Below are 15618 nucleotides of genomic sequence, written 5' to 3'. Positions count from 1 at the left end.
GGGCCGCTGGGAGTTGTAGGCGCGGCGGCAGAAGCGGCGAGGCGGGGCGCCCCGCCTGGCCTGCAGGGGGCGCGCGCAGCGGCGGCGCAGGCCCCGCCCACCCCGGCCCCGCCCACCCCGGGCGGGCAGATCAACCACATCAAACCAACCGGGCGCTTCTGGTCACCCAGATTTATTGCGAAACAAAGGGGCTGGGTGCTCGGCGCCCCTGGACCCGGGACGGCGGGGTTTCAGCGGTCAGGAGCTGCTCCCGCAGCGCTGGGGCGGCCGGTGCGGAGCTGGCGGCGCCTTCGGGCGGCACCGGGCTCCGTCTGGCCCTGTTGTGCCAGGACAAGGGGTGATGGTTTTAAACTAAAGGAGGGGGATTCAGGCTGGACACGGGGAAGGAATTGTTGGCCCTGAGGGTGGTGAGAGCCTGGCCCAGGTTGGCCAGAGAGGTGGTGGATGAACCATCCCTGAGACACCCCAGGCCAGGCTGGACGGGGTCTGAGCAACCTGAGCTGGTGAGGCCTGAGCTCATGGCTGGGGGGATCTGGATGGGCTTTAATGGTCCCTTCAACACAAAATATTCTGTGATTCTAAGAGGCTGGGGGTAGGCTGGTTGGGGCAAAATACCCTCATCTGGGCACGAACAGCATCTACACACACAGAGCAGGGTCCGCCAGGCACAGCTGTTGTCCTACGGTGTGCCCCTGTCCTTCCCTCGCACGCCCGGAGCAATGCGCGCCCCGGTGCTGCCCCCCCGTGCGGAACATCCCGGTGTGACGGGGCTGGAAACCACAGCGAACACCTGAGCCAGACTGCGCCTGCTCAGCCCGAGGTGCACGTTGGCTCCAGTTCTGCCAGGCCAGGCCCAGCAGCGCGAGGTCCTGCGGGCTGCGTGGCTCCTCCCGCCCTCCCCGCGGCCCCTCAGAGGCTGGGGAGGTTGCTCATCATGCTGGAGTTGCTGGAGAGAGGAGCCCTGGGCCGGGTGTTCAGCGCCACCGAGCTGCGGAAGCTCTCGCGGTAGCGCAGGGAGCTCTCTGTGGACGAGCCGGAGTTGATGTCCGTGATGACCACGCAGCTCCCGGGCTTGCAAAGCCCGACCCTGACACAGCAGCAGCACAGCAGGCTCCCCACGGCCCGGCGAACCTCCACGCTCCGCAGAGAGTAAATGACGGGGTTGATGGCTGAGTTGAGCATGGCCAGAGCCAAGGTCCAGTCCAGGCTGTGCAGGTGTTTGCAGGTCTGGGTCTCACAGAAGACGTCAAAGAGCAACAGGACAAAGAGGGGGCTCCAGCAGATAATGAAGGCGCCCAGGATCATCAGCACAGTCTTGAGCAAGCGCAGGGACCGTTTGCGGCTGTGCCGGGAGCTGGTTTGCTTCGAACTGGCCTGGACCAGCTGGAAGATGGAGATATAAAGGCCGATGATCCCCAGGAGGATGATGCTGAACATGACTACGGAGAAAAGGATGTAGTTCTTGGCATAGAGAGGCAGGAGGACGGAGCAGGCGCTGAAGTCGCAGAGGCAGTTCCAGCCCAGCAGCGGCAGCAGCCCGATGACCAAGGCCAGCAGCCAGCAGGACACGATCAGGCCCCGTAAGCGCAGGGTCTTGCTGGCTTCGTTCTCAGCGATCGGCCTCACCATGGCACTGTAGCGCTCGATGGCCGTCACCAGCAAGCTGAAGGTGGAGGCAGCCAGCGCGACGAAGAGGATGCCTTCCCGCAGGAACCAGAGCTGGGGTGAGAGCTGGAAGGTCTTCTTGCCCGAGAGGCAGAGATTAGAAAGGTAGGCGATCCCTGCAAGCAGGTCGCTCACGGTGATGCTGGCAATGCAGGAGTAGACCCAGCGGCGGGCCCGCAGGCAGCGCAGGATGGCCAGCAGCACCAGCAGGTTCTCCAGGATGATGAAGCAGCTGACAATGACAAAGGTGGTGCGGATGAGACCCATGCCCTCGTCCCCAGAGTGCCGGTTGGTCAGCTTGCCTGTGAAGTTGTAGTGCTGCAGGATGATGTTCACGTTCCTCATGGCAGTGAGCTGCAGGCAGGAGCCCTTCCTGTCAAGTCTGAGCTCAGAATATTGAGCAGAGCCCAGTGGAAAGGGAAGCGAGTGATTCACCAGCCAGCTCGGCTCTGGACCATCCATCTTCTGAGCCGAGGGATGCAGGATGCAGGAAGCAGGAAGGGCTGAGGTGGGTTTGGAGCAGAGCAGTGCCTGGTGTGGGGATGTCAGAGCCCCATCTGCCAGCCTCGCAGCACTGCAGGAGAGACGGGAGAGCAGGGTGAGGTGTTTTGTAAGGCCACGCGTACGCCCGGGCTTCCTGTTGTTTAATAACGTTTCCTGTTGTGAGCTAGAGTATTGACATCGTTTCTAACAGCTGCCATCATTTCTCAGGAGGGGTCTGGCTGCGGTTGTGTAGGTGGGACATGAATGAAATAATGTGTCCAGCTCCTCTTTGAACCAGGGCAGGCTGGGCTGAACAGGGTAACACCTCCCACCTTGCTGGGTAGAGTGTAGGGCTGAACAAAGTGCTGGTGGAAGCACCCAGACAGCCCAAGACACTCAGTGCTTTGCCTTTTGCAGCGTTAAATTTACCTCTGAGCAGAGAGCAACTGCTTCTTCATCACCTGCCCCGTGCGCCACCCGCGCCCAGATCCATCCTCATCCTGGAGGAAGCTCCGTAAGCTCCGTGCTCTCACCCCCGTGAGCTCCCCCGCAGACCCAGCTCCCGCCAGCCTCACGGGACACGTCCGTCCACGTCCTGCCCTGTCACCTGCGTGTCTCAAGCTACGGCTCAGCTGCACCCAGCTCAAAGAAAAGCAGCCGGTCCAGGCCCCGCATGGGCCCTGACGCTGCACCCTCCACCTCCAGCTCTCCAAGCACCTGCTGGAGATGCGCCAGGGCCGTCCCTCTGTCCAGGTCACAGGCAGGGAGACAGACACAGCGCTGCTGCCTCTTGCCTGGCACTGCAGAAGGCGCACGGAGAGCAGAAACCAGGAGTCCTGGCATTACTGTGATACTAATGCCTGCCATTGAGCTCTTCCCTGGAGAGAAATTCTCGCAACGTGCCATTCCCAACCGCAGCTGTTGAATTTGCCTGATGACTCACCTGTCATGACCGGCCCGAGGTTCCCGCTGCTCGAGGGAGGTTCGGCAGCCCTGGTGCTCTCCAGCTGCACAGAGCAGGTAGTGGGGAGGGCTCCTCGTGCTAAATAAGTGAGATTTCTACCTACCAAAGTGGCAAAAGGGAAGTTACAACACCAACCACATTTCTATGCAGGATGGACCCCACCCAAAACAGCTGCAAAGCAGCATAGAGAGAAGAAAGACGGAGCACCTTTCAGCTCAGGATCACAGCGGAGACTCTGCCCTGCTTTCTGCCTTCAGGCTGGCACAAAGCCAGGGACAGGTCCCCAGGCTGAGAGCAAAATCAGTGATTTCTTCCATCCTGGGAGTCCATCCACTGCTTGACAAGTGGAGCGATCCCAGCCTGGACAAGTGGAAAATGCCAAAGAGGCTCCTGCTGCGGGAAGTCGTGTGCAAGCAAGAGCTGTTCTCCTCCAAACTGAGGGCTCCGTCCTCCACGTTCACCCTTTCGACTGGTGGTTTGGGCTTTTCTATCAGCAGCATGGAAAGAAACTCACGCTGATAAAGTCAGCAGATGACCCCGGGGGGACTTATCTCCTCCCATCTGTGCAGAGTGGGACCTCGCCGGGGGCACAGACCCGGCCCCACATCCCTGGGGCGGGGGGTCCCCATCTCCATGGGGGCGAACGAGGCCCCGCTTCCCCGAGCAGCCGCCTGGGGACAGTTCCTGTTGAACTGCGGCGGCTCCCCCGTGCTATCAGCACAGAGCCAGCCTGAGCTTTATCTTGGTACTTCTCTTTTGCTGCCGTTTCAGTTCAGATGTTCTTTCTTTGCGATGCAGGGGGGCTGGGGAGGGCCACCCTGTCCTGCAGCGTTTCTCATCTCTTTCCTCCACATCAAGACCATGACACGCTTGAAACTGCCTGGTAGCTGCTGAGTGCTGAGCTTGCGAGGACCAAGGGAGGCCTGGGGGCAGCCAAAGCCCCCGAACCCTCTGCCGGAGCCGTGGCTGTAGCAGGTGCTCTCAGGTGCCTGAGCAGCAGGAGCCCTGGAGCCTCCACATCCCGCTCTGCCCAGGCCAAGGGGAAGGGAAAAGCACCTCGGCCCCCAAGGGAAGAGTTTGTCTGCACACAAACGGGGTGCCCGGCGGAGCGGGGCAGGAGCAGCCTGGAGCCCATCACCATCACGCCCAGCCCGCTGCCCCCAGCAGGGCGCCCAGCTCCACAGCGCGGGGGCCGCGAGCCGCCGCGGGGGAAAGGCAGCGAGCTACAAACACAAGATAAAATATCGATGACTTCTGTTGAGGTTTTCCTGCTGTGCTGCTGCACAGTCCTGATTAAAACTTGTGTATGTTCACACGTTCTGATGAAGAAGAGATGGAGAACTCTGCCTGGGGGGCCCAGCCCGGCGACCCCCGGGCTGGCTCATGGGCCAGCTGGTGTCCCCATTGCTGCCCCATAAGGCCATTGTGTCCCCCTTGTGTGGCCCCAGCACAGCCCAGCAGCAGCATCCATTCACCCACAGGTGTTTTTCTGCTCCAGGAAGGGTGGAGTTGTGCTCGTTTGAAAATGACTGATCGCTCCTGGTTGTGTTTCCTGGCTTTGGTCTCTTCTCTTGTCTGTCCAGGGGAACGTCCCAGTCCCCAATGTGGCAGGATGCGTCTGGTCCCTGAGGAGCTGGGAAGAGCCAGCAAGGCTCCTCTGACTTGGGCCAACACCAAAACCTGGAGATTTGGCACCTTTCACGGTGCTTGAACAATCGTCCTGGGCACAGTTGTTGTGCCTCAGCATCAGTTTGTTGCAACTGGGTGGTGGTGATGGGGGAAAGGTCTCTGTGGCGCATCTCTGGATTTGAAGGAAAACAAGAACACAAAGCACAAAGCACAACCAGCCGTGGTCACTGCGGTGTGACCAAGACCACGAGGCTGCTCCAGAGCCCTGGCCCAGGGCACCCTGTGCAGGACCCATAAAATCCCTCATGAGCCGCTTTGCACGGTGCTCACGGCCAGGAGCCGCTTCTTGCCACGTTCACATGGGGACGGCAGGAGGAACCGGGGGGCACGGCCGGGGGTGCCGGGCAGGGGGAGCGGGCAGGGTGTGGTGCCAGCGCCAGGCAGAGGAAACGGGGCCGGTTAAACCAAACCTGGGCGCTGCGGAGGAAGGACGAGCAGCACACACCTCCCTGCGGTCGGAGCCGCCGCGCCGGGGCAGCGCCTGTGCCGGCAGCACCGTGCCTGGAGAGCACGAGCTCATTCCAAACTCTGCTGCGGTTACAAGCCCAAATTAGCTTCTTTAAACCAGAGAATCTGTAGTGACCTCAGCCAGAGCTTCTGGGGGGATTTCTACTGAGGTGAACCAGATCAAAAGTATTCCAGGGATTAAAAGGAGGCATCACCTCTGGCTTGTCGGAGCTCGGAGATGCTGTGCTTTGAAGCAGGTGGACACGATTTGTCCTGCAGCCAAACTGCAGGAGAAATCATAGAATCATAGAATCATTTCGGTTGGAAGAGACCCTCAGCATCATCGAGTCCAACCATAACCCAACTCCGGCACTAAACCGTGTTCCTAAGAACCTCATCTAAACGCCTTTTAAAACCCTCCAGGGATGGTGACTCCATCACTGCTGACCCCCCTGGCTCCAAGCTCCTTTCAGGCAGTTCAGAGATCAAAAGGTCTCCCCTCAGCTCCTGTTCTCCAGCTGAACCCCCAGGTCCCTCAACCGCTGCTCATACGACTTGTGCTAAATCACACCTCAAAAATACCCCAGGACACCTCTCCTCATCACCAGCGAGGCTCTGGGGCTGTGGCATCACCCCCCGTCTCTGCCCTGACCTCTGTCCTGCTCTATCGCTCATCAGTCACAGCGTGGGGCACACGGGGCACGTGAGCAGGCCAGAGATGCAGATAGACCCGCGGGATGCTGCGCGGCTCTGATTAGCACCATCGGGCACATGGTTTCCTGGCTGCTGGGCACAGCTGGCCCAGGATATAAAACCAGGAGACTCAGACTCGCACACACCTTGGAGGAGCGTCCAGCTGTGGGAAGAGATGTCCCAGCCCTGCTGCTCCTGCTTTCCTGCCCCCGGGCCAGCGCCGGTAAGCGGGGGCACCACAGGCTGCAGGTCAGGCTGCTGGTCCGGGCTCTGATCTCGGCTCATCCTGCACTGGGGTGTCTTGCAAGTGCTCTACAAGGTCACATTGTCGGGGGGCACAAGGCTCGGCCCCACTCCCACCCTTACATAGTGTACCTGAAGATCAGGACGTTCACCTGCGGGGGTTTCCTGGTGGCCCCCGACTGGGTGATGACAGCCGCACGCTGCATGGGGTGAGTACTTCACACAGGGACTTTAGCGCCTTCTTCCTCCTTGAACTTGTCAGCTCCTTCACTGGAGTAATTCTGGAGCAGGTTCCCGTCGCTGCTGTGCTGAGCAGCTCTCTGCACCTGCCTGCAAAATGGGAGGAACATGGGTAAGACCCAACCTGCTCTCCCCCTTCTCCTCTCTGCTGCCACGGCCAGGAACGCCACGGTCATCCTGGGCCCCCACGACATCCACGAGCCAGAGAAGACCCAGCAGGTCCGGGGAGTCCTCAGGTATCACCTGCATCCAGCGTACGACCCCGACACCGTGTCCAACAGCATCATGCTGCTCAAGGCAAGAAGTGCTGCAGGGGGGCTGCGGGGCTGCGGGGCTGCAGGGCTGGGCAGGGCACAGTCTTGCTGGGAGCTGCTTCTCCAAACCAGCAGCTGCCGTGGCCACGAGCGCTGGAGGGACCTGGGAGGGCAGAGCATGGAGCCGCGTGTTTGCAGCAGCTCCCCAGGCTCTGTGCATGGTGTCCTTCAGCTGTCCTGCTTGTAGCCTTCTCCAAAGCCCTTGCTTTTCCCCAGCTGACAGCAAAGGCCGCTCTCAACGAGTACGTCAAGACCATCCCACTGCCCAAGACCAGCAGTGACCTCCCCACGGGCACCAAGTGCAGCGTAGCCGGCTGGGGCCTGATTGATGATGAGCAGGCAACCAACAAGCTCTTTCAAACCCAAGTCTCCATCTACAGCTGCAGGAAATGCATCCTCCTCTACCCGCATCTCGACGCTGGCGTGGTTTGTGCCGGCAGCTTCCACGAGCTCCGGGACGCCAGCCAGGTACGAGGGGCCGGGGGCTCAGCCGTGGGGTAGCGGGGGCTGCTGGCGCAGACTTAGCGGGTTCCCAGGAGAGGTGACAAGTCGGAACTCCCTGGTGCAGGTTGGCAGATGTCTGTGCAAGTTCAAGAGAAGCCCAGACTGGTTTGCAGCGGGGAAACCCAGCGGGGAATTTGAAACATTGAGAAACTGCGTGCAACTCAAGGCAACAGGCTGTTCCCTGTTCTCATGGCCCTTTGGAGGCGCCACCAGCCACCTCCATCAGCGGGAGGAGATGCCCAGCCCTGGATGTCCACTCATCCATTCTCCCTGTTCTGGCCTGGGATGAAGGGAAACGGTCTCTGTTGCCTTCAGCACCCAAGCCAGCCTGAGGAAACCAAGAAGGATCCACTTCTGGGCTTGTGCTGAGAGCTGCTATCAGCTAGGAAATCTGTGACTGTTTATCTGCGTAGCACAAACCTTTGTCACGTCAGGGTTTTCCTTGAGGCTCCAGCTGCTGCAGCCTTTGCACGAGAATGGCAGCTTTTAGCTTCTAAACGTTCTCTGCCAGGGGGCACCGGGGGCAGATAGGAAAGCAAATTTACCGGCAGTGGGTCAGCGAGGGCGGCCGCGTTTCGTCACCGCCCAAGGAAGCAATCGCTGCTGTGAGTGCACAGACCTGCATCTTCCAGCTTGCCCCGGAGCCCGGGCACGGAGCCGGTGGGAGGAGCGGGGACGTGCGGGGGATTTGCCACCAGCCCTTTCCAGCGCGGCCCCTCTGACCACGGGCTGGAGACCGAGGGGCAGCTGGTCCGGGGAAGGCAAAGTCCCGTGATGGAGGCACCTGGCGCTGGTTCGGCAGTGAAACACCAGCGCTGGCCGTGCCGCGCTTGGACGTGACCTGTCCCATAGGAACGAGGCCAGAGATGTGTCACCGCGTCACCCCCGGCCAGCGAAGGGACAGAATCCCAAACTGCATCCCTGTCTCCATGCACCCTCAGCACATCAGAGGCAAAGTGAGACCCTGACCCGGGGTCCCCTGTCCTCCTGTCCTCCCTCACACCAGCTGGCAAGAGACGGCGAACGCCCCGATTACATCTGGAAAGAAACGCTTAAAGTGGCATTTTTTGCCGTACAAAGCAGAGCCCTAAGCCACAGCTGGTGTAGAACCGAGACCTCGCGGCGGCAGCAGCAGTCGCGATGCTGTGGCCACCGTCACGATGCTGTGGCCACCGTCACGATGCTGCCACAGCATCTTCTTGCCCCCCTGCAGCCGCGAGCAGCGCGGTGTCATAAACGCACTTATACCAGGTTTGCTCTGTTAGCCAGGGCTGTGCCTGCTGAGGAAGAGCAGGAGGGTCCTCAACTGCCTCTGCATCACGTGAAATAAATCTTGGTGTCACGGAGAGACCCCGAAATTAGTTTGAGGCGGACGACCAGGTCCAAACCAGGCTTTGATTCCATCGGGAAAACAACCAATTACAAACAGGGTTTGTAAAATCAGTTAGTAACATAAAATACAGATTCGGATATCAACTTGAGGAGACTATTTGGGGTACAGCAAAAGAAGAATAATGGGGATCCACAGCGTGCGTACCCGCACTCACAATAAACAACGCCAGAGCCGTCCGACTCCAGGAAAGTACATTTGCGTCTAGCGAGGAATTATATTAAGGATATATGCTTGCCTGAGTCTAGCAAGGAAAGTACGTTTGCTATATAAGCCGGGAAAATACACCTGGTAATATTTAAGCATGGAATACACTCGCTGGCCCAGCGAGGAGTAATACAAATAGATATCTAGTAAGTTATCACTCACCCCAACGAGGCGGCCCCGTGCCGGGAGGTCACCTCGGGCAGCCATCCTGCCCTACGGGAGGCTCCGCACACCGACCTGCGGCTCGAGAACACAAATGGTGGTCAGCGGGAAGTCCCGTTTATAGTCTGGTCAGATCTGGCTGTGGGCAATCTAGAAGCTTCCCGGCTTCTCTGCACCCCCCTACTGCGGCTACGTGGACATGTGCACCCCCCTACTGCGGCTTGGCGCACTCTGCGCCCCACTGCTGGGGCTGCGTGCGCCCCCTCCTCTCTCCCAATGGCTCCAGCCTGGGTCTCCCCATAGGCACAAGGAAGGGGGGGCTGCGCGCACGCAGCTGCCGCGCTGGGTCTCGGCGGGATGGGGGGAGCGTGCTGCCGCTCTTGGTTTTGCAAAGCTCGTGATAAAAATCAAGAGAGTTTGCAAGCGCACAACAGCGAACGGGAGCTGCGAGGGAAGAGCCCACGGGCAGCGATGAGGGTGGATGCGCTCCCTGCAGCTCCCAGCACAAAGGGGTTAAAACTGGTCAGGTACCCCAGCTCGGGCCCAGGATGAGAGTGGGCTGGTGCCCAGGGCCCGGGCTGACTGAATTCCCCTCTCAGATCGCTGAGACACGCGATTTGCAGAGAGATTCATCAGATGAGTCTGAGCTCTGTGGTTTCCTGGAGTCTCGTCTCAGGCTATAAAACCTGCTGGGAGCAGGAAGAGACCCCAGCTGCAGCCTCCCCGCGCAGGGACCCGCCAGGACGAGGCGATGGCGCATCCGCGGGAGCTCCTGCTGGCCCTCCTGCTGCTGACACGGCCCCTGGCCGAAGCCAGTGAGTAGATGAGGAGCGGGCTGGGGAGCGAGAGCCCCAGGCGGCCCCGTGTCCTCCAGCTCCCCCGTCCCGGTCCCGTCCGTTGCAGGTCACTCCTGGAGTCGGATGGCGGGAGGAGGCGAAGCCAAGTCCCACTCCGCACCCTACATGGCCTACGTGCAGGGAAAGGACGAGCACTTCTGCGGGGGCTTCCTGGTGGCCCCGAACTGGGTGATGACAGCGGCTCAGTGCTTGGAGTAAGTTTTGGGTGTATTCGTACAGCACAATGAGACTGTGGCGTTGCCGTGGTCTGGGTGACATCTGGATGGATGGTCCAACAGTCTGAGCCGCTTCCCTCGCGGGCCGGGCAGATCCCCGGCAGAGCTCCTCGCTCCCATCAGCTCTGTTTTTAAAGACATGGCCATGTCCTGTGTGAGCAGGGAAGACAGGAGAAAGCGCATAACATGCACTGTGCTTGATTTGACCAGGTACAAACCTCTGACCGTCATCCTGGGAGCCCGCACGATCCAGAAGAGGGAGGAAAGCTGGCAGGTATTCCAAGTGGAAGAGTATTGCTGCCCCGGGAAATTCAAGAGCCCTAAGGATGGAAACGACATCGTCCTGCTGAAGGTACCGAGCGCCCCGCAGCACCCGCGGGGTCCGTCCGCCCGGGGCTGAGCTCTGACCCTGCGTGGGAGGGAACGGATTCACCACGGAGCACCCACTCTGTGTTTGTGTCTCCTTGCCCAGCTGAACGGCAACGCCACCAGCAACAGCTACGTCAGGACCATCGCCATTGAAAGATCCGACGTCCCCGGTGGGACCGTGTGCAGCACGGTGGGTTGGGGCGACGAAACGCCCGCTGCCGCGTTACACAAAGCCACCGTCACCATCATCAAACAGCGGGACTGCCTCAGCAACTACCCCGGGCTCGCCGACAACCTCATCTGCGGCCACAGCGGATCTGCTGAGGTAACCGAGAAGGTCGCTGTGGCTTAGGGGGTGGGAGGATGCGGGGAGGCACAAACCCCATCAGGGCTAAAAACCATCACTGAAGGAGCACAGCTCGGCCAAGGAGGGTTTGCCCCCAATGTCAGGGCTGGTCGGAGTGAGTTTTGTGCTCTGCACGCAGCACGAGGGCAGAAATGACGCGATCCTTTGAGCTCCGGCTGTCGTTGCGCTGGGTCCCAACTGCCAATAGTCCCTGTTGGAGCCAGAGCCACCCACATGCATCGCCAGTCCAGGCTTCCCCGGGGAAAGCTGCTCTGATATTGCAGCCTCCCTGTTCTTTGCAAACACACCCTTTTCCTGGGAGCCCCATATAAATCAACACTGATTTCTCTCCTCCATTTTACAGGGCGACGCTGGGGATCCACTCATCTGCAACAACAAAGCCTATGGCATCTTCTCCTACAGATATAAACAGTTCGGTTTCTACACACACATCGCTCCTTACCTCCCCTGGACCAAGAACGACATGAAGTGTGCATGACCCTCCTCTCCCGCCGCTCCTGCCCTGGAAAACTGGGGCTCCAGGGCCCCTGTCTTCACCTGCTTTGTCTTCCTTTCTCCCTGGGAAACACCTTCCTCTGATCCCCACGGACACGGTGAGGGCTCCTCTCTGCCAGAGCCCAGCGGAGGTCGCGCCTCGGAGCGCCCGCGTCCCCCTTTGCGAAGCTGCTGTGGCTGCAGCTCTGGGAAGGAGGGAGCAGGACAGCCCTGGGGGAGCGGACGGAGCTGTCGGGGCGCCTGTCGCCCTTTGGGGAGGGCAGGACGATGAGATGGGGGGGTCCAGAGCAGCCCCCTCCCTGCCCCAGCCCCACGGAGGAAACTCCAGCTCCTGCTTCACCGCCGCTGCTGTCCCCAACCTCCGAAACCTGCTGCCTCCCTTCTCCCCTCTTCCTATAGCTCCCGTGTTGTAAGAATCACATAAAGACAATAAATCATATGTGCATTTGAGAGCCTTTTTCCTTCTATGATTCAGATTTCTCACAGCCGCTGAAGAAAGTCGCTGCTCAGAGTCCTGGGCTGAAGTTTCCACCCCAACCATTGTTTTCTATCCCACCGAAACCCCCAGAGCAGGGGATTTCAGAGCAGGGGGAGCCTCTCAGCCTCCTCTCCCCAGCCTGGAGCGCTCGGGGGAAACAAACGCTGAGGCGCAATGTGGGCAGCCCAGCACCACCACCAGCACCGCGCACCAGGGGCTGGCCCCAGGCTGTACGGCGCGATCTGATCGCAGAGCTCTGCCGCTCCATAAAAGGGTAAAGTCAACCTGTAGCAACAAAGGAAGCGGAGCGGGGAGCGCGCCCCGTCCCCAGGTTTCACCGTATCGCAGCCCTTCTCTTCCCGCAGCCCCCGTGGTGACATCCGACCGCCCGGTACCGGTGCACCAACAGTCAGCCCCAGCTTCTCGGTGTTAGGGATGAAATCAGACCCAAAGGTTCGAGTGATTTTCGTGCCTGGTTCTGCTGGAAAACAAGAGTGAAGGATGTAGGCGTTAGCTCACTGGCCTCCCGTAAAACTTCATTAAGCTTAATTTGCGAGGGCATCTGCACGTCAGCCAAACAGCTGATGCAAAGAGCCCTGAAAGGTGATTGCTGGAGCCCACAGAATGGATAGAAAACACCACACCGAAGATTTTAAGATTCCAAATCATTCCCAAACCCAGTAATTCAGACCTTTTCCAAGCCCCCCCGCCAGCTCATTCACGTGATTCAGAAAAGCTGCGGCTCAAAGTTCTGGGTGATTTTTGCTACAGACGGCGCTGTGTAAGGAAAGCGCATGGCGCTGGTGTTTCGCATGCTCACAGTGCCCTCTTTGGGTTCGCCACAGCACCTGTTCCCCGCGTCCTGTCCCCAAACGGCTGAATTGGGGTAAAAAACCTCCAATAAAGGCTTCACGGAGCAGGTCTGGTCCCAGCACCATTTCTGCTCTTGACAATGTGTATCCTGCAAGAAACGCGTCTGAAATGAGCCGACAGCACAGCAAAGGGCAGTAGCGATACCAACGACTCCACTCGGTGATTCTACTCCAAAATCCCGTAAAGTTTTAAGTCAAGGAGCCACCATTGCACCCCTACATCTCAAACCCCCCAAGAGCCACTGCTCGCCTCCAGTTCAGCGTTATTAGTCCGGTTCGTTATATTGCACATTAACCAACCTTTGCACGGGAGCGAAGAAACGCAGGCGGGACCACCGCGGGTTTTAGGAACAAAATTTATTCCAATTTCAAACAGAGAATTTATTTCAGGAGAAAGATATGAAAATCAATTTCCATCAGATATTTCTGTAATAAGGGGTTGTTGCCCAGCAGTCAGAGCGGGATCATTCCAAGAAACAATCGCACTCCTGGACTGGAATGAGACAGTTTGGAGCCTGAATAGATCCTGACACTGGGCATCGTATTCAGAAACTCCTTGACCCTCCCCTCGTCCCTCCCCCCACCCCAACACGCACAACAATACATGCATTGCAAATGACAAGGTTTAAAAACAGCATTTTATATAGTATCTTTTTAAATAGGATAATGTTTAAATTGTCTTAAATCAGGATCCTATAATATACAAGTATAACCAAATAATTTCCACCACATTGGCACTTGTAAAGAGTCTCTGGCACTACTAAAGAAGGGGCATTGGCACAAACCATACTCTTAGGAAACTGGGTGCTGCATAACACACTTGACCTCTGCTGGACTCTAACAACCCGGGCTCTGTACAGTACAACACAACGCTCAGCACACTCCGGAAGTACTTTTCAAAAGTAAAAAAGCAAACCATAAAACACACATGAAGAAAACCCAAAGTTGAACGCAAGGCCGACATCGCTAGGAAGCAACAAGAAGAGACCCAAGAAGAGAAGGGGAGAAGGGAACGGGGAAGGGCGGGCGCTCCGGCGCGAGGGAACGGCTGCGCCTCTCCTCACCGCCTTCAAGTTTCAAACCGGTTCGAAGGACGTTGGTTTCTTCAGCAGAACAAAGATTGAAAGTGCACAAGGAGCGGAGGTTAAGCCAAGAAACCGCTTCCTCAGAGTCAAGATGCTCTACAAGAAGCCAATTCCGCCTCTTTTCGGAAGGTCGAGCCGCTGTCTCGACCCGCGGAAGGTTCTGAGCGGCCTCGCTTCCCGAAAAGATGCTATAGGCAAATTTGGTTGAAGGTTTGGCACTTTTGCCAGGGCGGGCGTTTGCCAAAGGAGCAGCCAACGGAGACACGAAGCGGCTTTGCTGGCCAAGCGGGAGGCACAGGGCTGGCTAAGAAAAGCGTGTGCTAACACGGGATCTCACGGCCGACACGGCCCGCACGCCGGGTTACGCGCACGAGTTCCCGCCCTCGCTCCCAACGAGGCGTCAGAACTCACCAAACAGCCGTCGCAGAACGTTCTCCCAACAACCATCACGCCAGGTTGGTTTTCAGGCCAACAGCTACACCGAGCAGTTCAACACTCGCACCCGGAGCCGCCCCCAGCTCCCCACCACGATGCACATTCACTCTGCAAGATGCCAAGATCCCTCCTCCGGTGCCAGGGCAGCAGCTCTTAAAGAAGGGAGGGATACAAAAGGAAGGAAATGTTTCTGATTCAAGTGGAATCACCACCATCATTCACCTTGGAAAGTCAACTTCTGCGAAGCTATCTCCAAGAACCTGTATATCGCAGCGCCAGCTTCGTCGCTGGCAACGGTTGCGGTGTGAACCATTTACAAGAGGATCACAGAAGCAGAAGAGGCTGGTGCTGCCATCTGCTCCAGATGAACAGCCCGGAGAATACACAAAGATGATTATAAATTCTTCTTTACAGGACAGTTTCTACAAAATGGATCGTTTTAGCATAAAGACAAAAAAAAAAACCCAAGCAGTAAAATTGATGCAAAGCTGTCTGACGCATGGGAATCCCTCTCGCTCCTCCCAAGTGCTCAACGCGCCCAGAGCGCGGCTGGTCTAACGAGATGCTGTGATCCTCAGCAGCAGCTCCCAGCCAGGCTGGCTCTTCAGCTCTTGGTCCCATGGCTACTGTTCCACCTCGGGCTCCCTCAGCACTCTGGGCAGACTTTGCTTCCCTCAGCTAGTCTGGAAAACAAGAGGGACCTAGAGACAGAATTCCTCAAAATCACGTCCCTCCGTGTTTTAGTGTTCTAGATCGAAGCATCGTAAGCATCTCAGACAGTTAAGATTTACTCTTACATGTTGTGCAAAACACTGATGTAGTGCTCTGTCTACAAAAGAGACAAAATATCAGCAGCCCCCTTCACCAGCGCAGGGCGTTTCGTCTTTATCTACTCGCCTTGGCGGGGGCAATCTGGTCGATCCAGAGAATTTGGACCCAATGCTACTCATTGGAATTGAAACCGAAGCATTAGTGACGGCTAAAGGACTCGTTTAGGCGGGTCAGATGTCCCTGCGTCCTGTCACTCCTGCTTTGCCGCCGTATTCCAGGCCGGCAACAGCTCTTTAGCACATTTGTTCACTCGCCTCGGCTCCTGGAAAAAGCTCCCTAAGGTGCAAAGGCCTCACGTCCTCCTGCTTAGCGGAGTTTGATTTGGCACCTAGAACCCAGAACGGCTTCTGCTCTGCCTTCCACTGCACCAGCGACCCTCGCTCCTCCGCTCTCCCGCTGCACCGGTGCGAGCGCGGCCGGACCTTTCGGGTCTCCTGGAACCCGATTATCGCGGGCACCCTGGAGCAAGGATGCGTGCGAGTCTTCCAGAGAGGATCCGCGCTCCTCTCGAGAGAAACACAGCAGCACGTGCCTCGGGGGAATGCGTAAAAGGGGAGAGAGAACCGCCGCTCCCTCCAAGAGCCTCAATCTTTTCACCTAAGAATCCTACCTA

At 58.2% G+C, this 15618-nt stretch overlaps 2 protein-coding genes across 4 annotated transcripts; one reads left to right on the top strand and one right to left on the bottom strand.

Annotated features, from left to right (window-relative positions):
• Positions 1 to 158: 158 nt before the first annotated feature.
• On the bottom strand, positions 159 to 4271 carry S1PR4 (sphingosine-1-phosphate receptor 4). Of its 3 annotated transcripts, none has more exons than XM_082072234.1 (3): positions 3320 to 4271; positions 3092 to 3211; positions 159 to 2239 (listed from the first exon to the last, which is right to left on the bottom strand). In XM_082072234.1, exon 3 carries the CDS (start codon positions 2125 to 2127, stop codon positions 910 to 912), a length of 1218 nt encoding a protein of 405 aa, XP_081928360.1. In that variant the 5' UTR covers positions 2128 to 2239; positions 3092 to 3211; positions 3320 to 4271; the 3' UTR covers positions 159 to 909. The 3 variants fall into 3 exon arrangements, with proteins under 3 accessions (XP_081928360.1, XP_081928362.1, XP_081928361.1); XM_082072236.1 differs by having other exon boundaries at positions 3092 to 3207; XM_082072235.1 differs by lacking the exon at positions 3320 to 4271 and having other exon boundaries at positions 3092 to 3248.
• A 5179-nt stretch (positions 4272 to 9450) lies between these two features.
• Positions 9451 to 11675, top strand: LOC309449816 (granzyme E-like). The gene is given in 7 exon segments (XM_082072246.1): positions 9451 to 9686; positions 9689 to 9739; positions 9742 to 9816; positions 9905 to 10052; positions 10284 to 10425; positions 10546 to 10767; positions 11153 to 11675. Coding segments are annotated over 7 exon segments (822 nt in total). The 5' UTR covers positions 9451 to 9637; the 3' UTR covers positions 11288 to 11675.
• The last annotated feature ends 3943 nt before the right edge of the window (positions 11676 to 15618 follow it).

The sequence above is a fragment of the Streptopelia decaocto genome (assembly GCF_964273445.1).
Source record: "Streptopelia decaocto genome assembly, chromosome: 24".
Classification (NCBI taxonomy): Eukaryota; Metazoa; Chordata; class Aves; order Columbiformes; family Columbidae; genus Streptopelia; species Streptopelia decaocto.
The sequence above is the reverse complement of the archived record's forward strand: the minus strand, read 5'-3'. Positions and strand labels throughout refer to the sequence as shown.